The sequence below is a fragment of the Panthera uncia genome (genome assembly GCF_023721935.1).
Source record: "Panthera uncia isolate 11264 chromosome B2 unlocalized genomic scaffold, Puncia_PCG_1.0 HiC_scaffold_24, whole genome shotgun sequence".
Taxonomy (NCBI): Eukaryota; Metazoa; Chordata; class Mammalia; order Carnivora; family Felidae; genus Panthera; species Panthera uncia.
In genome coordinates, this window is record NW_026057580.1 from 20,336,038 (window position 1) to 20,362,140 (window position 26,103).

The 26,103-nt window shown below is 38.8% G+C and overlaps 1 protein-coding gene across 1 annotated transcript in view; it reads left to right on the forward strand.

Moving 5' to 3' along the window:
• The first annotated feature begins 596 nt into the window (after window positions 1–596).
• The window catches only part of EFHC1 (EF-hand domain containing 1), a 66,648-nt gene continuing 41,141 nt past the window's right edge, over window positions 597–26,103 (forward strand). The window contains exons 1-5 of the mRNA XM_049653804.1: window positions 597–729; window positions 10,182–10,403; window positions 13,626–13,913; window positions 17,979–18,128; window positions 21,714–21,906. Coding sequence (XP_049509761.1) covers window positions 667–729; window positions 10,182–10,403; window positions 13,626–13,913; window positions 17,979–18,128; window positions 21,714–21,906 — 916 coding nt within the window. The 5' untranslated portion in view covers window positions 597–666. The remainder of the gene's footprint in view (window positions 730–10,181; window positions 10,404–13,625; window positions 13,914–17,978; window positions 18,129–21,713; window positions 21,907–26,103) is intronic.

The following is a 26,103-nucleotide window of genomic DNA, read 5'->3' on the forward strand; positions in this document are numbered from 1 at the left end:
CTTCGGAGAACCGAGAGGGAGTAGAGAGGCAGGGATCCACACAGGTGAAGATGGTAAAAAGATAATGCGGCAGTGGGAGGATTAGGGACAAGACGGCTGCATTAGTTCTTTGGACATCCTTGGGCCAGAGACACAACCGTGAATAATCCGCAGCCCCTCTCCCAACAAGCACAGGCCCGGGGTGCCACTTTCAACCGGAACCAACCATTTACACTTCAGTGTGAACTGGGACAAGAACCCTTTTCCCAGGGCTGGGAGAGGTGAGGTCCCGAGCTCAAGGCGCTGGCGGGGAGCGTGGAGAACCCGGTGAAAGGAAAGGAAGCACCTTCCCCTCCACCGTAGCTCATCTAAGGGGACCGCTACCCCCGCCCTGGACCTCATAGCAACGATGGCACCCTCTCTGCGGTCACGTCCTTCCACCCCGCCCCGCAACGCCCCAGTCACAGCCACTGAGTCCGTAGCCACCTCTCAAACGGAACGCCGGATCCTGGGGGTGGCGCATGCGCTCACTCCTTGCACCCGCTCCTCAGGCCCCGCCCCCAAGCGCGGCGCTCCGGAAGTTTGGCATTACCATGGAGCTTCCAGAGGCCCACAAACGCGGCTCGTCGCCCCGGCAACTGGGGCGCCCAACACTCTACCCGGCTGGAGGCGGCAAAAGCGGCCGCCATGGTGTCCAACCCTGTGCATGGCCTGCCCTTTCTCCCGGGCTCGTCCTTTAGGGACCCCACGGTGAGGACTTCTCTGCCCAACCCCCACCTGGCCCCACGCGCAGGCGGCCTCGAGGGCTCGCTGCTTAGCGCACCTGCAGCCTCCTCCTCCCAAGATTGCCCTGTGTCCCTTCAAACCCGTCCTCTGTCCCCACCTGTTCTCTGCCCGCCTCCACAATGCCGTCGTCCTCCTCCTCTCCCATCCTTTGCCCTCGGCCTCATCCTCTAGTTTTTCCACTCCACCTGGGCAAGACATTGGCCTCCTTGTTCTCATCCTCCTAGCTGCGTTGTCCTCCTACCCTGTTCCTCTGGTCCCTGCCTCTTCTCCCTCCAGATCTCAGTTTGCCCCAGTTTCCTCCCTAGCTCATTGTCCCATCCCGTATCCCTCTCTGCCCAGCTCCCTTCGTAACCGCGCTCAGTTCCCCAGCCTAGCCCCTTTTCCCACTCAGCCTCCCTACAACTTCGTCCTCCTTCCCACAGCCCCATCCCACCCATCTTCCCTGGCCCATCATTCCCGCCCGCCTCCTTCCTCTTCCTTATCCTGGACCCAGCAGTCTTGCCCCCTCCCAGCTTGGTTTCCTGCCTTCTGTATATCATTTCCACTCATTCTCCTCTTTCCGCCAGGTCCTTTTCCGCAGTCTCTGCCCTCCTCGTTTATGCTTCTACCTAGCCCCGTCCCCTTTCCGTTCAGCACTCCTGCCTTGTCTACAACTTAGTCCCACCTTCTCTCCAGCCCTGTTTTATCTTCTTTCACAACTTCGGTTTCTCCAAAAGTCAGACTTTTGACACTTGCCTATCTTCCTCCCAAACCATACCTCCCCGCTTTGTAGAAGATAATTCCATTCCGTCCCTTCAACCATAGTTGATTAGTTGTTTTTTTCTTCCCCAGTTCTATTCTTTTCTCTCTAACATTTGTACAAAAGATTCCTGACTAGATTGTTTTGCTCTTTCCCTACTTTAACTGTTTTTAGTTGTATTCTGTAGACAAAATTGCAGGGGTGGGGGGCGGGGGGAAAGCTTGTTTTTGTTTTTGTTTTTTTTTCTCCTTCTGACATAGTTTAGCCTTTGACAAGATTATTTAGTATTTGTTTCAGTTCAGACATGGTTACTGAAATATATGTTTGAAGATTAATATTGAGATTCAGTAAGCTATCATAGATGAGATGATGATAATTTGTATAGTTTAATAATTTAAGTTACAAGTTCCTTTCCATGGGTATAAAGGTAAGATAAAATATGTAGTCAACTTATTTTCTTTGGGAGACTGAATTGAAATTGAAAGTTTGGTGAAGGAGTTTGAATTCTGAGTCTCTTCTTGATAATTATTCCTGCATGAAGACACAGCATTATAGAGTTTTTGCTTCAGTGGAGTTTTCCATTTTACGTAAGTTAAAAAATATTGTAGGCACATTCCCGTCCTGTGCAGGAGGAGCCTAAGCATCTGGTGTTGGTGAATGTGGGTTACCCACAAGGCAGGGTTGAGTCAATTTGGGGGATTTACAAAGGTGTGGACTGGAGGTGCCAGGCTCTGAGAATATACATTGCTGTTCTTCGTGTAAGATGAACTGTGCATTGGACATAATTTATTTATTTTTTTAAAGTTTATTTTTATTTTGAGAGAAAGAGAAGCCCAAGCAGGGATTGGGATGTGGGGCTTGATCTCACGAACCTTGCAATCACGACCTAAGCTGAAATCAAGAGTCTGACTGAGCCACCCAGGCACCCAGACCTATTTTATATTTTAAATACACTGGCCAAGTGTCAACCTATTTGCCTTATTTGAAATTTGGGAAACATGTTCACTGTCTTTATTCAGCACTGAAGAACTATATATATGTAACACTCAAAGCATTCAGAGGGTGAACCATAATGACTAAGAGGGGTGGGAGGCTACCCAGTGTGTGGTATTTTGTTATAGCAGCCTGAACAGACTAAGATAGTTTGTAAATATTTTCTCCCATTCCTGAGGTTGTCTTGTCATTTTATTTCCTTTGCCATACAGAGCTTTTTAATTTGATCTAGTTCCATTTGTTTATTTTTGCTTCTGCTGACTGTACTTTTGGCATTATATCCAAAGTCAAGACTTTGATATGACACAAAGTGTCAAGGAGCTTTTTCCTTCGTTTTCTTTTAGGAATTTTACAATTCCAGGTCTTATGTTTAAGACTTCAGTAGTATACTTTGAGTCAATTTTTGTGAGTTCCATAAAATAGGGATCCAGTTTCATTCTTTTGCATGGGGATACCCAGTTTTCCCAGCACCAATTATTGAAGAGACTGTCCTTTCCCCATTGTGTATGCTTGGCATGCTTGTCAAAGATAGTTGGCCATATATGCATGAGTTTATTTCTGGGCTCTATTCTGTTCCATTGGCTTATGTGTTTCCTTTTTATGCCAGTACCACACAGTTTTGATTACTGTAGCTTTATTTTTTGTTTTTCATTTTTAAAATTTTTTAAATGTTTATTTTTGAGGGAGTGCAAGTGGGGGAGGGAGGGAGAGGGGGACAGAGGATCCTCAGCGGGCTCTGTGCTGAGAGCAGCGATCCCAATGTGGAGTTTGAACTCATAAACTGTGATATCATGACCTAAACTGTAGTCAAAGTTGGATGCTCAACTGACTGAGACACTCAGGTGCCCCTGATTACTATAGCTTTGTAATGATAGTTTGAAATCAGGAAGTATGATACCTCCAGGTTTGTTGTTCTTTCTCAAGATTGCTTTGGCTTTTTGGGGTCTTTTGTGGTTCTATGTGAATTTTAGGATTTTTTTTCAATTTCTGTGAAAAATGCCATTGGAATTTTGAGACGGATTGCATTGAATCTGTAGATCACTTTGTGGATGGTGTGGACCTTTAAACAATATTAATTCTTCCAATTCAAGAATATAAGATATCTTTCCATTTGTTTCTGTCTTCTTTAATTTCTTTCATCAGCGTCTTACAGTTTTCAGTGCATAGGTTTTTCATGTCCTTTGTTCAATTTATTCCTAAGTATTTTATTGTTTTTGATGCTATTATAAATGGAATTGTTTTCTTAATTTCACTTTCAGATAGTTCATTGTTAGTCTATAGAAACACAATTGATCTCTATATGTTAATTTTGTATTCTGCAACTTTACTGAATTCATTGATTAGTTCTAACAGTTTTTTGGTGGAGTCTTTAGGGTTTTCTGAATGTAAGATCCTGTCATCTGCATACAAATAGTTTTACTTCTTCCTTTCCTATTTGGATTCCTCTTATTTCCTTTTTTGCCTGATTGCTCTGGCTAGGACTTCTAGTACTATGGTGAATAAGAGTGGTAAAAGTGGGTACCCTTATCTTGTTCCTGGTCTTAGAAGAAAAGGTTTCAATGTGTCACCATTGAATAGGATGTTAGGTATGGGCTTGTCACATTATGGCCTTTACTACATTGAGATATGTTCCTTCTTTACCCAGTCTGTCAAATTTTTATTAGGAATGGATGTTGTATTTGGTCAAACAGTTTTTCTCCCTCTATTGAGATGATCATATGATTTTTATCTTTCATTCTATTAATGTGGTATATAACATGTATTCATCTGTGTAAGTTGAACCATCCTTGCATCTCAAGCATAAATCCCACTTGATCATGATGTATGATCCTTTTAATGAGCTGTTGAATACAGTTTGCTAAATTTTTTGACTTTTGCATCTATATTTATCAAGGATATTGGTCTGTAACTTTTTTTTATATAGTAGCCTTATCTGGTTTTGGTATCAGGGAGATCTTTCTTGTTTCTTTTTTATAAATTTTTTTTTCTTTTAACGTTTATTTATTTTTGAGACAGAGAGAGACAGAGCATGAACAGGGCAGGGTCAGAGAGAGGGAGATACAGAGTCTGAAACAGGCTCCAGGCTCTGAGCTGTCAGCACAGAGCCCGACGCGGGGCTCGAACTCACCAACCGCAAGATCATGACCTGAGCTGAAGTCGGACGCTCAACCAACTGAGCCACCCAGGCGCCCCTCTTGTTTCTTAATGCATGCATTTATCACTATAAAATCCCCTATTAAACTGCTTTTGCTGGTTCCCAGACGCTCTCATATGTTATGCTACTATTTTCATTTGTTTCAAGATATTTTTTTTCTTTTTCTTTTTCTTTTTCAATATATGAAATTTATTGTCAAATTGGTTTCCATACAACACCCAGTGCTCATCCCAAAAGGTGCCCTCCTCAATACCCATCACCCACCCTCCCCTCCCTCCCACCCCCCATCAACCCTCAGTTTGTTCTCAGTTTTTAAGAGTCTCTTATGCTTGGGCTCTCTCCCACTCTAACCTCTTTTTTTTTTTTTTTTCCTTCCCCTCCTCCATGGGTTTCTGTTAAGTTTCTCAGGATCCACAGAAGAGTGAAAACATATGGTATCTGTCTTTCTCTGTATGGCTTATTTCACTTAGCATCACACTCTCCAGTTCCATCAAGATATTTTTTAATTTCCCTTTTGATTTCTTCTTTGACCCGCTGTTGTACAGGAGTGTGTGGTTTAATTTCTACATATTTGTGAATGTTCTAGCTTTCTTCATGTTATTGATTTCTATTTTCATACCATTGTGTTGGGAAAAGATACTCGGTATGATTTCAGTCTGTTGAGATTTTTTTGTCACCTGTCGTGTCACCTACCCTGGAAAATGTTTGTGTACTTTAGAAGAATGCGTGTTCTGCTATTGTTGGATGGCTTATTCTTTATATGTCTGTTAGGTCCATTTGGTCTAAAGTATTGTTCAAATCCAATGTTTCCTTGTTCATTTCCTATCTGTGAGTTATCCTTTGAAATCCCTTACTATTATTGTTTTGTCTATTTCTCCCTCAGATCTGTTAGTATTTCCTTAATATAGTTAGGTGCTTTGGTGTGGGGTACATATATATTTATGATCGTTATATCTTTTTTTCTCACTCTGTTTTAATTCCAGTATAGGTAGCACAGTGTTATATTAGTTTCAGGTGATTGTTATGTCTTCTTGATTAATTGATCCCCTTACCATTATATAATGATCACCTGTGTCTCGTTACCATTTTTGGCTTAAAGTCTATTTTGTCTGATAGAAATATAGCTACCCATGCTCTCTTTCGGTTTCCACTTGCATAGATTATCTTTCTCCATACCTTCACTTTCAGCCTATGTGTGTGCTTCAAGCCAAAGCGAGTCTCTTATAGTATAGACAGCATATAGTTGGATCTTGTGGGGTTTTTTTTAGTCATCCACCTTGCCTTTTGATTGGAGAATTCAATTAATTTACATTTAGAGTAACTATTGTTAGGTACGGACTTACTAATGCCATTTTATTGTTTTCTGACTGTTTTGTGGTTCCTTTGTTCCTTTCGTCCTGTCTTGCGTCTTCCTTTGTGAAGTAATGATTTATCATAGCAGTATCTTTGCTTTCTTCTCTTTACTTTTTGTAAATCTACTGTAGATTTTTGCTTTGTGGTTACCATGAGTCTTAACATATAACATAAATATGTTATCTATATCTATATCTATATCTATATTTATATTTATTTTACACTGACAGCAATTCAACTTTGATCACATACAAAAACTCTACCCTCTTCCTCTTCTTCCCTTTATGTTTTTCATGTTACCATTTACATCTTTTTATATTTTTTATCCATTAGCAAATTGTTGGAGCTAGAAAGGTTTTCAATACTTTTGTTCTCTAATCTTTATACTAGAGTTAAGAAGTGAACATATCACCATGTTACAGTTATTAGGGTATTCTGAATCCAACTATATGCTTACCTTTACCCAGGTGTTTTATTTTCATGTTACTAATTAATGCCTTTTTGTTATAGCTTGAAGAACTTCTTTCAGCCTTCCCCTAAGGCATGTTTAGTGGCAATGAATCCTCTCATCTTTCATTTATTAGGGAAAGTCTTCATCTTGCCTTTATTTCTGAAGCACATCTTTTCCAGAAAAGTATCCTGAGTTGGCAGTTTCTTTTATTTCTTTATTTTTTTTAATGTTTATTTTTGAGAGAGAGCAGTCACGAGTAGGAGAGGGGCAGAGAGATGGGGACAGAAGATCTGAAGTGGGTTCTGTGCTGACAGCAGAGAGTTTGATGTGGGGCTCGAACCCACAAACTGTGAGATCATGACCTGAGCCCAAGTCAGATGTTCAACCAACTGAGCCATCCAGGTGCCCTGCAGTTTCTTTCTTTTAGCACTTTGAATAGATCATCACATTCTCCCCTGACCTACAAAGTCTCTGCCGAGAAATCCAGAGGTTGCCTTGTATGTATGAGAGAGTTTTTTTTCTTTTACTGGTTTTAAAATTCTGTCTTTGATTTTAGACAGTTTTATTATTATGTGTCCTGGAGAAGATTATTTTGGAGTGAAATTTTGAGATACCTATAGCTTCATGAACTTGAATGTCCACATCTCTCCCCAGGTTTGAGAAGTTTGCAGCCATTATTTTTTTAAATAATCTTTCTACCCCTTTCTGTCTTCTCCTAGAGAAGGATCCAGTGGTGCAAACATGATTTTTCTTGTTGGTGTCCCCATAAGTCCCATGGGCTTTTTTCATGCCTTTTCATTCTTTTTTTTTTTTTTTTCCCTCTGATTGGATAACTTCAATTCATTTGTCTTCTAGCATACAGATTCTTCTGCTTGTTCAACTCTTCTGTTGAAGCTATAGTTGGAATCTTCAGTTGAGTCATTGTGTTCTTCAGCCCCCAAATTCCTGTTTGGTTCTTTTTTATGTTGAACTTCTCATTTTGTTCCTTTGTTGTTTTCCTGACATCATTAATTGCTTATCTGTATTCTTTGTAGGTCTCTGAGCATCTTTAGGACAATTTTGAATTTTTTTTTATTAGGCAATTCCTGGTTCTCCATTTCTTTGAGACTATTTACTATAGATGGTGGAGTCATGTTTCCCTGATTCTTCATGATCCTTGTATCTTGCATAAGTGCCTTCACATGAAGAAGCAGTCACCTCTTCCAGACTTTATGGACTGACTGTGGTAAGGGAGTGGGTGGAGGCGTGCTGAAGCTTGCTGTGATCCTGGGCCTAGTGGTGTATGTAGGGCACCAAGTGCAGGGGTGTGTGGCAGCACTGGGTTCAGGTTGGGGGACATGATGTCTCTTTGGCCCAGGCCACTGGGATATGCAGCACTGACAACTGTTAGTCCTTTGCAGGTAGTACAGGGGGTCCATAGTGGCTTCAAGGACTATTGGGGTCTTTAGTAGTACCTCTGGGTCTAGCAGCTAGGGACCAGGGCAAACAGCAGTGGTGGCTGGAACAGGTAGTGTACACATACTTGTCTGCAGGGTGCCAGCTGTGGGAGCCTCTGTAGGGGCAGGGGCCATCTGCAGACACACACATAGCGGTGGGAGCCAGAGCAGGCAAGGGCCAGGGCCAACTATGGGCTCACTGGCCGCTGTAGAGGCCCTGGTTGTTGGTGTGTCCTCCTGTGGCTACACACTCTCCTCTCTGGTGTGCACACTGCTGTAGAAGCCTGTGATGACTGATGATGGTTGGGTCATGTGCAGCACAGCCAGAGGGGCTAGTTTGAAGTGCGTGAATTGGGGAGGAGTCAGCCAGGGGGTGTCTGTGTTGGCATCTTGCACTCAAGCAGCTGCAGAGGCCAGAGCTGGCTGCTGATGTGGTTCCCAGGCTCTGGAGAAAACTTGGGGAGGGGAGGGAGTGAGGAGGGTGATCGGATGGCTGGCATCGTGAATACATGTGGGGTAAAAGCTGGTGACATCTGCAGGGGGTACCCAGTGGCTGCAGCAGTACTGGCCCTTGGCTTTGGGTCAGTGGTCAGATCTGCTGGGTTTGTCTGCAGAGCAGGTGTCTGCACACCACAGTCACTCCCTCTGAGTACCTGCTGCCAGTCACCCCTCCTTTTCTTCCGTGTTCCTAACTGGCTTTTTACTCTTCAGCTTTGCCAGTCTGGGTGGGATGAAACTGAAGTGGGACCTTTGTGTAATGCCTCAAAAGACTGGAGAAGCTGCTTGCTCACCCTGCTCTTCCTTCCTGGCCAGGGAACCTCTTTCTGCCTGGGGAGTTCCTTTTGGCACTGAATAGTGCTGGTTTCGGGGATGAGATGACGCAGGCAAAATGAAGCTGTCTTCCTTCTCTCCTTGTGTAGTTATTCTCAGGTTTTTTTGTTTCACTGCATTGCTGTGACCTCCTAACTGGACTCCGGAGCTGCTCCAGAGCTGTTTTTGTCCATGGATAACTAACTGTTCAATTGTTGATCTTTGTGGAGGGATAGGGAGCCTGCGGTGTCCTATGTTACCATTTTCATCTCTCCTCTGCCCTTGAAAATATTTCCTTTCCACTTTTTTCTTTTTTACTTAATCTTTTAATTACCAAAAAAAAAGTGTTCGTTGTAATATATATATGAATGTATATTTATATATTTACATATATATCTCAACATTATTCAGAAAGAATACAGAGAACATCCAAATCCAGTTTCTTTCTTTGCACATGTTTGCATGCTTCTAATTATAGTATACATGTAATTTTATATGCTGCTTTTTTGGGCTTATTAAATCATAAACATTTTTCCCAGATTGCCATGCGGTCTTTAAAACCAATATTTTAATGGCTTCATCATAGTCCATTAAGTGACTTTTCCATCATTAACTCATATGTTTGTCTTTTATTTCCAATGTTTTACTATTGCAATTAACATTATAATGGTCAGCTTCAGTCATATTGTTCTTTCCCATAATTTTGGATTATATTTTTAAAATGAAGGATTAAGGGTAGAATTATTGAGTTCAAGACTTCGAATATATAATACCCATTTTCATTTCAAAGAGTTGTCTGAAGGCATCAGTGTTACTATAACAAGAAGAGCCTTTTATTTCAGGTAAGAATTCATGTCACAGAGTCGGATCTTCTAGGTTCCATGGTTTATGAGCACTAGATAAGATTAAAAACACAGGAAGAATTAAGTGAAGGATTAAGAGTATAGATGAGATAGGGGCGTCTGGGTGGCTCAGTCAGTTGGGCGTCCGACTTTGGCTCAGGTCATGATCTCACAGTTCGTGAGTTCAAGCCCCGCATCAGGCTCTGTGCTGACAGCTCGGAGCCTGGAGCCTGCTTCGGATTCTGTGTCTCCCTCTCTCTCTGTCTCTCTGCCCCTACCTTGCTCACACTCTCTTTCTCTCTCTCAAAAATAAATAAACATTAAAAAAAAATTTTAAAAAAAGACTATAGATGAGATAATATTTTAGTTTCTCATGAAAAGTGAACTGGTAACTAAATTGGGCATTCTGGAGCAGGACTTTAAGTTTATTTTAAGCTCAGGCTGCTGCTTTTCTCCCTGTTCCTGACCAAGTGTTTTAGCTTAAAACATAAGAACCTTCTAGTCTAGGTAAACTTTTTGATATAAGGTTTGTGATGTTTGTAAGCAAAGGTTTAAGTTATGATGCTTTTGAAAGTTAGCTCTTTTGCCTAACATATTTATAAAATATTACTAATGAACCACTTCTTTTCTTCCTCAGAAAACAGCATTTCATAGAAGCCAGACACTGGGCTACAGGAATGGCTATGCAGTTGTTCGACGTCCAACAGTTGGGATAGGCGGGGACCGGCTTCCAGTCAACCAGCTGTCCCAGGCTGAGCTGGATGAGTTGGCCAACAAGGCATCAGTTCTAACTTATGGCCAACCTAAGCAGGCCCCACCTGCAGAATTTATTCCTGCACATGTGGCTCTTGACAAAAAGGTATCATCTGGGACTTCAGGGTGCCCCTTGAATTCAGATTTCTGAGTGCCAACTGTTTGCAGGAAAGTCAACAGCTAACCACAGGTTTTCCAGAGCGCACTGAGGAGAAAATTGTTCAAATGCCTCAACCTTTAGTCATAGACAGCTGAGCTTAGGATTGAAAGAGGCTTTCTTTAGTCAGGAAGCCTATTACAGAAAATAATTCCCTGTAGCCTTCACTGAAATATTTTCCAAATACAGTTAAAGAAAAGTTGGATGAATTCTGAATTCTTGAGTTCATATTGCTCCATGTTTACCAGCTCTGTGCGGTCTACTTTTTGAAAGTCTTATCCGTAATGTGACAAAACCTTAGTCTCTATGAATTGCAAAATGTCATCATGACAACAACTCCATTTTTTGCAGTTTTGTCCAGGCTGTCTCCGTAAATTTTTATTTTTCAGGGAACATTTCAGATTTGGCACAACATAACCAAAGGGTAGTGTAACATTTTTGTTTGTTTCTCACTTACCCATATGCTTTTGTAATGTAGGCTGTTTTATTTCCATCTGTTGACGATTCCATATCCTTGATTTTCCTTGTCAGTGAGCCTCTTCTTTCAACTAAAGTGAGATAGTCCTAACCTTGGCCATGCCACAGAATCCCTACTGGGACTTAAGAAACGGAAATATCTCCGTAACCCTCATTGAGTCTAATTTCCAGGTGATGTTTATGTATAACCGAGTAAGAGAACTACTGACCAGTTTTTATGTTAGCTATCCTAGCCTAATTTCTTTCTCTCTTTTTTGAATTTTTCTTTTCGCTTTATTATTTTCGTTACATGTCTATACTATGTTCATCTAGCTAGTTAACTTTTATTGAGTAGCTATTGAAACTAGAGGCTGGAAGATACAAAGTAACCTGGTGGTGAAACTATATCATTTACATTCATAATTATTTAATTTAAAAAATCTTTTTAACATATCAGCCAGAATCCTTATAATCCCCTTTTCCCCATCTCAGTGAACTCAGCTGATAACACGTTCACGTATCCATTCACAGGCTGAACATAAACATCCAGTAAACAGTATCAATTATGTGACGGTATTTCTTTACTTTTTTCTTGTTTCTCTGTGAGTCTATGATAGTTTCAGCCCCAGCCGTGACCCTAACCCCAAGTTTGGCCTCAGGCAAGCCACTCAACCACGCTGAGTCTGTTTCCTCCTTTGTAAAATGAGGGAGATTCAATTTGCTGATCACTTCTGGCTTTCACATTTTGTGTATTTATGTATCGGTGGCTCAAATGCAGACCATTTCACGCATGGATTATTGATCATGTCCCCACTAGTAGTGATCATGTCTCCATTTCGATTCTTTAGAGTTGGTCTAAAATGTTCCTTGAAAATGATCTTTTGTCTTTTGCTTTTACCATATTATCTTTTTCCTTCAAATGTTCCATTCCATTCAGCCATTTTGTCTTTTTATAATGAGTTTTAGGGCTTTAACTCCATTGTATGCATATTTCACCTCTGCAATTGCCCATTCTCTTTTGGTTTTTAATCTTGTTTTTCCATGGTACACTATACCTTTTTAGCAACATCATTGTGTATAAAATTATTCATCTTCCCATTCATCAAACCACATTTGTGTTTTCACCAAAGGGTCTCCTTGGTTTGTTCCTCTAATTCCTGTAGAGGGTTAAATTAACACTCTTGCCTACCTATAACACCATTCTAATATTTTCTCTCCCTGAGAAGAAAGATTAAAAATACAAACAGAATAAAAGAAATTTTAAAATTAATCCCAAAGCTTGTCAACACAAGCTTTTAATGTTTAAAACATTTTTTTAAATGTTTGTTTATTTCGAGAGAGAGAGAGAGAGAGAGGGAGGGAGGGGCAGAGAGAGGGAAACACAGAATCCAAACCAGGCTCCAGGCTCCGAGCTGTCAGCACAGAGCCCGACGCGGGGCTTGAACTCACGAACTGCGAGATCATGACCTGAACAGAAGTCGGACGCTTAACTGACTGAGCCACCTAGGTGCCCCAGGCTTTTAATGTTTTTTAAATGTGCAATCGGTGTGCCATTTTGACTTCCCACTGATGCTTCCTGGAGGTTTTGCTCTATCTATCCATATGTTTCTGAGTACAATGAGGGTATTTATATGCCATCCAAAGATGCTGTGGTAGATGGATGATTTGACTCTTATTCATATAAATTCTCTAAGAATGAATATGTCATTAATATGCATTTACAGGGGACTCTCATTTAAAGAAACGGACTTGAGCCTTCATTTTCATTTTGAAACTAGAAGTCATAGTTGTGCCCAAATTTCTTACTCTTTCCAGAAATTCTGAGAGAGATTTTTGATATAGAAGTGAAGCTAGGAGAGTTTAAGGTCTTTAAGCCATCTCATCAAGGAACCATGACTAAATAGTCTATATGTAGTTTAAATATCTCAAGCAGAGGTCAACAAACTTTTTCTGTAAAGGACCAAATGGTAAATATTTTGGGCTTTGCAGCTGTCTTAGTCTACTTGAGCTGACATAATAAAATACCATTTACTGGTACCTTACATAATAAAAATTAATTTTCTCATGATTCTGGAGACTGGAAGTCAAAGATCAAGGGTCCTGCTGATTTGGTTTCTGGGGAGGGCTCTTTTCTTGGCTTTAGATGGCTGCCTTCTTGCTATGTCCTCACATGGCCTTTCCTCAGTGTGGGTATGCTGAGAGAGAGAGATCTTCTCTCCTTACAAAGCCATCAATTCAATTGGATTAGAGACCTTCTTTAAGCTTCCTAAAGACTCCGTCTCCAAATGCAGTCATAGGGCTTCTACATACGAATTTTTTTGCAGGGAGACACAGCAGCAGCCCATATGGTCCTTATCACAACTATTCAATTCTGCCCTTGTAATGGGAAAACAGTCATTAGCAAATACATGTTAATCATTTACATAATTATTTGTGGATACTGAAATTTGAATTTCATATAATTTCCATGTGTTGTTAAATCTTTTTTTTTTTTAACCACTTAAATATGTTAAAAAAAAAAACTTGCAGGTCATACAAAATCAGGTGGCAGGGATAGATGTGTCCCATGGACCATAATTCAGCAACCTTTGATTTAGAAAATAGGAGTGATGAGTATTCAGTTCTCCCTGAGTGGTTCTCTTTATAGGGGAGTACTGATATTTTTTGGATGAGAGATAAATACAATGCTATTTCTCCCTGTTTCATGTGTTATAGGTGCTGAAATTTGATGCTTATTTTCAAGAAGATGTTCCTATGTCAACTGAGGAACATTATAGGATTCGTCAAGTGAACATTTACTACTACCTGGAAGATGACAGCATGTCTGTCATGGAGCCTGTTGTGGAAAACTCTGGAATCCTTCAAGGCAAGTTAATCAAACGCCAGCGGCTCGCCAAGAATGACCAGGGAGATCATTACCATTGGAAAGACCTCAATCGAGGAATAAACATTACAATTTATGGCAAAACCTTTCGCCTTGTTGACTGTGACCGATTCACACAGGTATAGTATTTGTTTCTAGAAATTGTGATGTCTGAAGCATTATTCTAATTTACATAAGGATATGTTTTGTTTATTAGGGTAGGAGGAAGATTCTGTTCGTCTGTCCTGTTTGGATTATTATAAAGGTTGAGTTGGTGTTTGTGTGTTGCTGATATGTGTCAACACTGTGTAGTGACATCACTTTTTTCACATATCCATTCAAGTAAAATTAAACTCTCATCAGAGCTGAATCATTTGATAAGGAACCAGTTCCATGCCAGTACAAATGGAAGACAGAGGAGGTAGTACCCTTGATGGAATACAAAAATAGTATTACCTTTATTAGAAGATATGAGCCTAACAGTTTTTGTGCAGTTCATATTTTTCCTGTAAATCATACTTGCTATATTCTGGAGAAACTTGCTATCTAAAGAATTCCTGAAATCATTTTTAAAAGAGAATACTTGTTTATATCGAGAAGAAGCCTCCATTTCCTCTATTTCATAAATATGGATTTTTGACAACTTAAAGTTATCGTTTCTTTACCACAAAATGTAGGTGTTAGGAAGTCAATTCTCAATTTGTCTTAGTTAAAAAAATTTCTAAAAAAAATAAAAATAAAAAAATAAAAATTTCTAGAAGCGAAGGTATAGTTTCTGAATTATTTTATGCCTTTCATTTCATGTTACCTAATGCCACATGTGATTAATCTTTACCTCACTGAGCTCCTATGAATTTATTTATTTATTTATTTTTTGCATTTAGTAATTCATTTAGCAAATACTGATTGATCGCTGGCTCTGTACCAAACATGGTCCTAGGGGCGGGCCGAGGATATAGACTTGCCCTTAGGAAGGCTATTACATTTTGGCTAGAGGAGACAAACAATAAGCAAACAAATATATAACATGTCAGATGTTGCTGAGAGCTGTAGAAGAAACTAGAGCTGAGTAAAGGGGAGTGGAGTGTGAGGCGAGTGCTATGTATAGAGGCTGGTCAGGGAAGGCCTCGCTGGTAAGATGACACATGAACAGAGACCTCAGGGAAGTGAAGAGAGGAGCCTGGCATCCGTGCCATTCCAGAGCAACAGAGAAAAACAGTGTAGAAGGTAGAGGTGCTAGACCATCTCTGAAATATTGTCCCCTTTAAGCATGTTTTGGTCTCTCATGTTTTAGGTTTTTAAGGTCCTTTTTTATGGTAGGCAGTTTCAGAATTGTATCAATAATGAAGAATTATAAAATGTTATGTAAATTTCAGGTGTTGCAGTTATTTTTATAATTGTCTATGGACAATCTGAATGTTGGCAGTTCATTTCTGAGCAGTAATCTAAGCCAGTTACAGTCAGTTCTCATTTTTCACAGTAATTCTGTTCTATAAAGTCACCATAAACCCTTAACTAGCAAATACGAATCCATTGCTCCTACGAGAAATACTGGGGTAGGTTTCTATAACCTTATTTTATGTGTGTTTCTGTTTAAAGATGCCATATTTAAAATATCTTGTTGACTCATGAACATCAAACTCACCACTGGCAGCACTGGAACTCATGCCTGAAGGAAGCTTATCTAACACATGTATTTTCTTCTTAAGGCACATCACAGCCACCTTGTGTGTGTGTGTGTGTGTGTGTGTGTGAGATAAATGTACCTAATATAAACTTTACCACCTGAACCACTTTTCAATGTACAGTTTAGTGACATTAAGTACTTATCACAGCCTCCTTGCACTTAGACTGATAATTGACTAGAGCTGTATACTTTAGGTACTAGTGATTAGATTGACTTATGTTTTCAATAATTGATCTGTTAGAAGTTGGATCCTATAACAGTTTAAAATGTATACACATCTAATTTGATGGTTTTCTTTAGGGCGGGACCCATGACTGGATAAAGAAGGTAGTTGTCTTTATGGTGTGGTTCGAACAAGGAACAACCTCGAATCAAATATAACACCATCACCTTCCCTTCTCACCTCCTCTTCACTGTTCCAAATAAATGTTGGTCCTATAGACAGAATGAACTGAATACATTAAAAAAAAAAAATTAATTAAATAAAAAAAATTAAAAAACTCTAGAAATCAGAGATCTAGAATTTATCATCTTTGTTAGAGTATTACCAGTAGTATAGCAGATGTGAATCCTGTTCCACAAATGCAAGTGTGCAGGAAATATTGTTTTGTGTTTTAAAAATAACTTAAAACCTACTTGAGTCCCAATCCAACTGGGCTGGTGTTTCTATTAACCCCTAGCTTTGCCAAAAATTCGGAGCCCTAAGAACAACAAGGAAGGCACACCCAGGCCTAATGGGGTCATACAGGCAGGGTCCATAGGCTGTCAATGACCAAGGGTGCCTCCTTGATGCTTTGGTGCTAGGTAGGATACTGAGACCCCGAATGCCTGAGGCTGGTGTGCCTGACTGGCTGCACATGTGCTCCCAGCACCCTAGGAGCACAAGTGGAGGCTTGCTCTTCTGAGACCCACCCACTTGTGTCTGTTCTCCAGGCTGGGAGAATTTCCCCCTTCTCTGTCCTTGCCTTCAAAAACATTCCCTTCTCTCCCCTCCTTCTGGGGCACTTTAGAATAATCTCTTCAAAGAGTTCTAAGAGACAGGAAGAATAGTCAACTTCAGGAAGCTTCTGCATTCCTGCCAGAATTCCGAAGGTAAGGTTAACAAAGGGCCTGGTTTTCTGTTGAAAACAACAGAAAGGAGTAACCACCTCCCCACCCCCCATTAAATACCTCAATCAATAATCCTGCTTCACTAATACACCATCTCAAGAGAGAGGAGAATATTGTTAGTCATTATCTCCATTTCAGCAGTTTTAATGGACATTAAGATCACAATATTTTAATATTGAAAAGATATTGGAAACTGTTTAGTGAAGCTTTGAAGACTAAAATTATAAGCTAGTTAGCAGCAGAGCTAATATTAGAACCCAAGTATCTTGGCCCTGAGTCCTGTATATTTTCTGTTGAATTGTCCAAAAGCAAATCACATAATTCCCAGAAGAAACCCAGATTTCAGATTAATTTTTAATTCCAGAATGTAAACAGATCCCCTGAGATTATTCTTTTCTTTTCTGATTATCAAAAAAAGTACAGTTTATTGTGCTTTTAAAAAGAAATGTCAAGTTGTATTAAAAGCTATAGGTACCGAAAATATTATACTTATTCATAATTAGCAAATTAAACAAGATCATATCAAGTTTAGATACCTTCCTTTTTCTGGTGAGATTTGAGTACTTGGTTTGTCTTTTCTATTTTGCTGAAATATTTTCTGGTCTAAAATAACCAGTGAGTGTGCTTTTTCTTTTCCTTTTTTGGAGAGAGATGGGCATGGGGGTTTAATCACATAGTTGTTTTTGGTGAATTGGAAAGCTGGGAATTTGATTTTAGCTTAACTTTGCCATTTTGTATCTTGCCCCCAGCCCTAAAACATGAATTACATATTGTTTGAAACTGTGGTTGGGTTTCAGATGTATGTATGTAAGCAATCCCTAGGACTTACTCTGTTTTTGGGCACCTAACTAAATTTCATTGTTCTAAATTTGTATTTGGAGGCAGTTACCTTACTATCATGTCTTCCAATTAGCTTGGCATATTGCCTAGCAGTTTTATAATATAGAATACTTAAGGTGATTATCAGTTATTATTTGCATTTTGGTGTTGGGTCAGTTGGAGGTTGGTTTTTTTTTTTTTTTTAATTTTTTTTTTCAACGTTTTTTATTTATTTTTGGGACAGAGAGAGACAGAGCATGAACGGGGCATGAACGGGGGAGGGTCAGAGAGAGAGGGAGACACAGAATCGGAAACAGGCTCCAGGCTCCGAGCCATCAGCCCAGAGCCTGACACGGGGCTCGAACTCACGGACCCCGAGATCGTGACCTGGCTGAAGTCGGACGCTTAACCGACTGCGCCACCCAGGCGCCCCGGGTCAGTTGGAGGTTTAGTGCTGCTAAGATGTACCTCAAACTGCAAACTTATGGTTAATTTGGAAAATGGCATAGAAATTACACTTATCTTTATACCATCTAATACTTCAGGAAGCTTCAAGAGAGATGATCATTATTACTTTTGAATGATTTAGGTATTTTTGGAAAGTCAAGGAATTGAATTAAATCCACCAGAGAAGATGGCTCTTGATCCTTACACTGAACTCCGCAAACAGCCTCTTCGTAAGTATGTCACCCCGTCAGACTTTGACCAACTGAAGCAGTTTCTCACCTTTGACAAACAAGTAAGTGATGTAGGCACCTATGTAGGTTTACTCGTTTCCAAATGTGGTGTATGTTTATTAGCAAGCTATTCAGGTAGCTGTGTGTTTTAAAACATTACATCTGTAGTTTATCCATTTGGATACAGTGCTATCTTTTGTTTCGTCTAGAGTTAGCGGTACAGGAATGCCTAAATTTTGTATTAGAGACCCAAAGGAGGTTGTGGAGTTAGGTCTTACGAGTTCCACCAAACTTTTCAATCTTAAAGCAATTCCTGAGTTATGTCTGCTTCCCACTTTACATTTCCAACGAACTACTTCTTTTCCAAAATATGAGTTCATTTCATAGCCCCCTTTGGGAAATCCTAAGTAGAGAATTATTGGGAAATTTCAAAGCTATTGCATATAGGTAGGTTTGTAATGTTAAAATAGTTAATTCACAGGACTCTCATTGCAGATGCTTCCTTGTTAATTTTCTTTTCTTTGTTTTTTGTTTTTTGTTTTTTTAGAGAGTGCTTGCAAGCATGGAGGGGCGGGGAGAGAGGGAGAGAGAGAGAGAGAGAGGGAGGGAGGGAGGGAGGGAGGGAGAATATCTGAAGCAGGCTCCGCATTCAGCGTGGAGGCTGATGTAGGGCTTGATTCCATGACCCTGGGATCATGACCTGAGCTGAAATCAAGAGTCAGATGCTCAACTAACTGAACCACCCAGGCGCCTCCTCTTAAAAATTTTATATGAATGTATAAGTACAGAATGTTCTGGGTATCTTCCAGCTCTGTTCCACCCACCCTATCCTCCCTGTTGTGGGTTAGTATGTAGAGGCAGTTTTGGGCCATCTCCTTTCTGTACAAAGGGAAAGAGAAAATGAAGAGGTCATCCTCAGTGCTTCTTTGCTGCTGTTTCCCTCTCAGAAATGTAATTGCTTTTAGTTCAGAAAATTTTGCCTAGCACTAGCATGGTCTTTTAAGGACATTCTTTATATCAATCATGTATCTGTTATTATTTTGTCTTTATAGATTGTATTGTCGATACTGTTACTGGAAGATGTATGTTGATGTAACTAAAAAAAGACTGATTAATGAATGAAAATTCTTTCCATACTAATTACATATAAACCATTCACGTATACCTCTATTACTACATATGGACCCCTGTATAAAACACATTGCTCTTTTTTCTTTTGTTTTTGTTTATTGATGTATAATTGACATACAATATTATATTAGCTTTAGGTATACAACACAGTGATTTGACAATTGAATACTTTGCAAAATGGTCACCATAATAAGTCTACTTACCATTTGTTACATTACAAAGTTTTTATAATATTATTGACTATATTCCCCATCCTGTTCATTACATCCCCATGACTTATTTTATAACTGAGAGTTTGTACTTCTTAAACTCCTTCACCTATTTCACCCATTCCCCCTACCCTCCCACCCTGCCACCAAGCTCCCTACCCTCTGGCAATCACTAATCTGTTCTCTGTATCTATGAACTGGGTTTTGTTTTGTTTTTTAGTTTTTTAAAGTTTATTTATTTATTTTGAGAGAGAGTGTGTGTGTGCACATGCATGTGAGCAGGGGGGGAGAGAGAGGGAGAGAGAGAGAATCCCAAGCAGACTCTGCACTGTCAACATGGAGCCCGACATGGGGCTTGAACTCACAAACATGAGTTCACAAAACATGTTTTGTTTTTCAGATTCCACATGTAAGCGATAATTATGCAGTATTTGTGTTTCTGTGTCTGACTTGTTTCACTTAGCATAATACCCACAGAGTCCATCCATGTTGTTGCAAATGGCAAGATTTCATTCTTTTATATGACTGAGTAGCATTCCATTGTATATATAAACCACATCTTCTTTATTCATTCCTCCATTGGTGGATAGGTTATTTCCAAATTTTGACTATTTTAAACAATGCTACAATGAACATAGGGGTGCTTATATCTTTTAGAATTAGCATTTCATTTTCTTTGGGTACTACCCAGTAGTGGAATTGCTGGATCATGTGGTAGTTCTATTTTTAATTTTTTAAAATGTTTTTTAACATTTATTTATCTTAGAGAGAGAGACAGAGCACAAGCAGGGAGGGATAGAGAGAGGGGGAGACACAGAATCCAAAGTGGGCTGTAAGCTCTGAGCTGTCAGCACAGAGCCCGAGGTAGGGCTCAAACTCACAAACCATGAGATCATGACCTGAGCCGGAGTCAGATGCTTAACTGACTGAGCCACCCAGACACCCCTGTTTTTAATTTTTTGAGGCACTTCTATACTGTTTTCCATAGTGGCTACACCAGTTTACATTCCCACCAACAGTGCATGGGGGTTCGTTTTTCTCTAACCAATGCTTGTTATTTCTTGTCTTTTAGATAATAGTCATTTGACAGGTGTAAGGTGATATCTCATTGGCGTTTTGATTTGCATTTCTCTGATGATTAGTGATTTTGAGCATCTTTTCATGTGCCTGTTGGCCATTTGTATGTCTTCTTTGGAAAAATATCTATTCTGATCCTCTGCCTATTTTTAAAAATCAGAATGTTGGATTTTTTGTTATTGAATTGTAGGAGTTCTTTACATATTTTGGATGTTAATCCCTTCCTTATCAGATATGATTTGTAAATATCTTCTCTCATTCAGTAGGTTGCCTTTTCATTTTGTTGATCGCTTTCTTCATCGTATAGAAGCTTTTTAGTTTGATGTGATCTCATTTGTTTTTGCCTTTGTTTCTCTTGCCTGTGGAGTCTCATCCAAAGAAACATGGCTCAGACTGATGTCAATAAGCTTATTGTCTATGTTTTCTCCTAGGGGTTTTATGATTTAGGTCTTTAATCCATTTCGAGTTTATTTTTGTGTATGGTTTGAGAAAGTCGCCCGGTTTCATTCTTTTGCATGTAGCCATCCAGTTTCCCCAGCACCATTTCTTGAAAAGACTCTTTCCCCATTGTATATTCTTGCCTCATTTGTCGTAAATTAGTTGACCATATAAGTGTGAATTTGTTTCTGGACTCTTCGTAGCATAGTTTGAAATCACGGAGCATGATATCTTCACCTTTGTTCTTTCTCAAGAGTTTTTTGGCTATTCTGGGTCTTTTGTGGTTCCTCATAAATTTTAGAATTATTCTAGTTTTGCAAAAACGCCATTGGAATTTTGATAGGGATTGGATTATATCTGTAGATTGCTTTGGGTAGTGTGGACATTTTAACAGTATTAATTATTTTAATCTGTGAGCACGAAATCTCTCTCCATTTGCTTGTGTCTTCAATTTCTTTCATCAGTTATCTTATAGTTTCCATTGCTGTTTTAATTTGGCTTCTCTTTCACTAATATTTTGGATCAAAGCGAATTCTGCTTTCTCAGTGCAAACTTATAAGTCTGTTATTTAATACTTTCCAGCTGTTGACACCTGGTATATAATTTCAGATGTTTTTGTATCTTTGGTGAATTTTTTTTTTTTTTTTTTTTTTTTTTTACCAACTGAGATCACGTCATAGTCTTTGCAGCTAACCTTTTCATCATTGTCTGATATATAAATGCCAGAGTAGCTAAGTTAACCTCTCCTCTTGTATAATTCTTACTTAAGTCACTACTTTGTATGTCTCAAAGGTTCTTCGATTCTATGCAATCTGGGATGATACAGACAGCATGTTTGGTGAATGTCGGAACTATATCATTCATTACTATCTTATGGATGACACAGTTGAAATTCGAGAAGTCCATGAACGGAATGATGGGCGAGATCCTTTCCCACTCCTGATGAACCGCCAGCGCATGCCAAAAGTTTTGGTGGAGAACGCAAGTATGTTTGATTCAGTTTATTCTCCGTAATTGGGACATTTTTTGAATCTCAAAGGAGTTACTTAATCAGTACAGTCATTCCCTTTATGGTTGGGAGGCTCTTGCTATGTTTTCGTAGGTACTCAAAAACAGCTTTCTTGTAACTCCCCTCAATGCTTGCCCCACAGTCTAGGCTTGCCTCCAAAATGGTCTGGTGGAGATGACTGATACCTAAATCAAGGAAGCACCCATAATAGCAATGGGAGATTCATTAAAAAAAATTTTTTTTTGATGTTTATTCATTTTTGAGAAAAAGAGATCATGAGCAGGGGAGGGGCAGAGAGAGAGGGAGACACAGAATCCGAAGCAGGCTCCAGGCTCTGAGCTGTCAGCATAGAGCCCAACTTAGAGCTCGAACCCATGAATTGCGACATCATGACCTGAGCTGAAGTCGGACACTTAACCAACTGAGCCACCCAGGTGCCCCGTATTTAAAGTGCAAAAGAGCAAGCCTTGTGAACTAAAGCAGTTCAGATTTTTAATATATTTTTAAAACAAGCTGGTTTTTATTCAAACAAGCTTGTTTTCATATAGCTTACCATACCCTTATGTTCTTTCCTGACTTTGCTTCTCACCTCAATACTTCCTAAACAGGAAGTCTGTATGCGGGATAACTTAAGATTGGAGAAGGCATGTCTGTGACTCACAGAGGTGGGGCCCCATTGTGTCAGCCATGCTCTCTTTTCTGGTTCAAATAACCCAGTGGATTGGAGAGTGAAGATGCAAGAAGATGCAGCTGACATCCGCCAGCCATCAGTACTTCTCTAGGATAAGTGCACGTACTTTGGTCATTGACGTAGTGGTTTCAGAATTTTCTCTTATAAAAATGTCAGCTTGGTCACACATAATGACCTCTCTCATGCTTGAATGGCTGACAGAACTTTAAATACTTTTGTTGTTATTGTTTTTCTTTTTACTCTATTTTCTTGGAACTGGGAGACAAGAAATTTCAGGTGTTGTGCAAGAGATTTGTCTTAGAGGTTATAAGCAAGTTGAGGTTAGAGGTTATAAATAAACTGGCAGTCTGAAGGCTAAATGCAACCTACCTACATGTATTGTTTTGCCCATACAGTGTTTTTTTAAAAATGCAGTGTTATTTGGGGGCAAGGAGTTGGAGATTTCTATCACTGGGAGAGTGGATAAACAAAATGTGGTGAAGGTATATCTTAATAGTAGTAGTTAGAAACAATAGTTAAATATAAAGAAAGCAAACTGATGCATCTTAAAAGCATAGTGCTGTGTAGAAAAAAAATGAGATGTACAATGCAACAGCACTTTAATATAAAGTGAAACACAAGACAGTATACATAGTACACACATAAAAAGTTGCACATTAGAATGGTTGCATGTGAGGTAGAGGAGAATGAGATTGGGGAAAAGGATAAAGGGTAGTAAAAATTGTCATCATTTTAAAACTAAGAGAATTAATGGTAAAAATCTCTTTTAGAGAAATGAGAATAATTGCTAACATAGCTCCCATTCTCAGATAGAAGCAACTGGATTTGAGTTCAGCATAGTCTGGTTGCTGTCAACCATATTTCTATACTTAGCCTCTTGTAGAACCCTCTTAGAGTTCTAGGACCCTAGGACTGATATACTGATCTTGGCCTTCCATAATGCTTAAATGAGCCTAAAATTCCTGCCATCTAGAGCTAACAAATGTTAGATTTACAGTGGATTCAGAGAAAGAATGGGAATTTATTCAGGCATGAAAAAAATATCACTGAAAAAAAAAACCTTGAAATCTCGAGTTCTGTGTTTGTCTCTGCCTTATCCATGTGGCCTAGTTTTAAATTTTTAAATATGTAATCATCCTTTTCTATAACTTCCCCAGCTTTTTTTTTTTTTTTTTTTTTTTAAGTAATCTCTGCACCCAACATGGGGCTCGAAGTCATGACCTCAAGATCAAGAGTCACACATTCTACCATGCTGAGCCAGCCAGGCACCCCTATAACTTTCTAAATTTTAACAAATTTTAATCAGTGTTATATGGAGAGGCATCCTAGTAACACGTAGGGTCCTTTTAAGAGATAGGAAACATAGCTTTTTGTGAAAGTTATTGTTAGTCATGCAGAACAGAAAAGGCTAAGTTTCCATCAATTGAATAATTCCTTTAACTAGAACTGTGGTGTTAAGAGATAGCATCTAATTGGCTTTCAAAGGCATTTATGCAATGGATGATTTTAATTAAATTCAATTAAACTAGAGTTAAGTATCTGCTAAGGGAAGTATTTCATGTGCTAAGTGCTGTGGAGGATAAAATGAAAATGTAACTCCCAGACTTAGAATCTCTGTCCTTCAGTCACTTCTAGTGACTGGGGAGACAAGTCATACAAATACACAAAGCTGTTTAACAGTAACACAAGTGTACCAGATTATCTGATGATGTAATTAGTTATGTCATGTAGAAAGAGCTCAGAAGAAGAGATATGACCTAGAAAGACTAAGGAAGGCTTTGTGGGAGGGCTGAGATTGAACCTAGATTTAGAATGGCAGAGAACTAAGGGAATGAATGCTTTAGAGAACAAGGGTTGGAAATTAGGAACAAGTATGTTATGTTTGGGGGCATCCAAGAGACAGTGGCCAGGCAAAGTTTGTGTTGGACAGTAATAGGCAATTATGGGAGTATCTTTCAGAAGTTCTCTCTGCCATGGCCTTCATTTAAGTAGTTAAGATGAATAAAAATTATATTTTTATGATGGATGGAGTTAAAGTTTTAGGAATTAAAAAGGTTCTTTCTTTGTCAAACATAATTGCTGGTTACCAGTATGTGGTGGGTAATGTCAAAAGAAGGATAACCAAAAGCCTTTTATTCAGCTGTTGAACCCAAGGTACTAGATTCTGAAAGTCTGTAAAATTATCCTTTAGACTGGCTTTCATACTTTGATCTTGCCTTTCTATTGTTAAATAGAAATGTTAAACAACATCAAAATTGTACACTCTACGTACAACTTATTGTAGTTGATTATACCTCAAGTAACACTGTAAAAAAATATATAAATATATATAAATAAAAAAATATATAAAAATCCACACCTAGATATGTTATAGTCAAACTTAAGAACACCAAAGTCAAAAAGGTCATAAAAACAGCCCCACATAACAAGGTTATCCATACAGAATTACAGTTACAATGGTAGCTGACTGCTCATTAGCAACGCTAGTTACCAGAAGACAGTGTAATAATATCCTCAAAATGCTGAGAAGAAAATAGAATTTAATACCTAGAGAAACTATCTTTGAAGAACAAAGTGAAATACATTTCCAGGCAAACAAAACAGATTTTACTAACAAAAAACTCTTCCTAGAGAAATTCTAGAGTGTTTTTATGGTAGAAAGAAAATTATTCCAGAAGTAAGATCCGAGATACAAGGAGGGATTTAAAGAAGAAGAATAAGGAGGAGAAGGAGGCAGCAGCAAAGTGTGGGTAAATCTAAACATTGACTATACAAACTAAAGAAACAATGTTGAATTTGTAGGAGTTAAAAAATATCAAGGTAGAATTGAAATATATTAAAATAATGGCTTGGGAAGAGTTGATAAGATTAAAAAACAAATTTTGAAAAATGTTATTTTTAAGAACCTACTTAAGATAATAGAGGCATGGAAAGATTAAAAAAAGATATATGAGCAATTGCAAAAAAAATGATGAGGCTGTATTACTAAAATACCAGTAGAGATCAGCGCAGAAAGCATTGCTAGGGATAAAAATCGTTATATATTGCAAGAGTTGTATTTACCAGGAAAATGTACTAATTCCAAACTTGAATGCAGTTAGTAACATGGCTTCAAAACATGTAAAACACAAAAATTTATAGCATTATTACGCAAAGAGAATGGACAAATTCATCAAAATAGTGGGAGTCATTAAAACATTTCTTTTTGTAATTGTGAGTTCAAAAGAGATAAGTCAATAAGGACACGTATATAAGATTTAAACAATAGAATTATCAGTATTGATATAATGAATATGTATATGCATCAATACCTGGAAAATCCCCATTTGTTTGAAGCACAAATAGAACACTTATAAAAATTCTGATTTTAACACAATTTAGTTAGAATTCAATTTTGGAAATATACCTCAAAAAACTCATGTATTTGGAAATTAAAAAAACACATTTTGAAACAACCTATGAATTAAAAAAAAACTATCAAA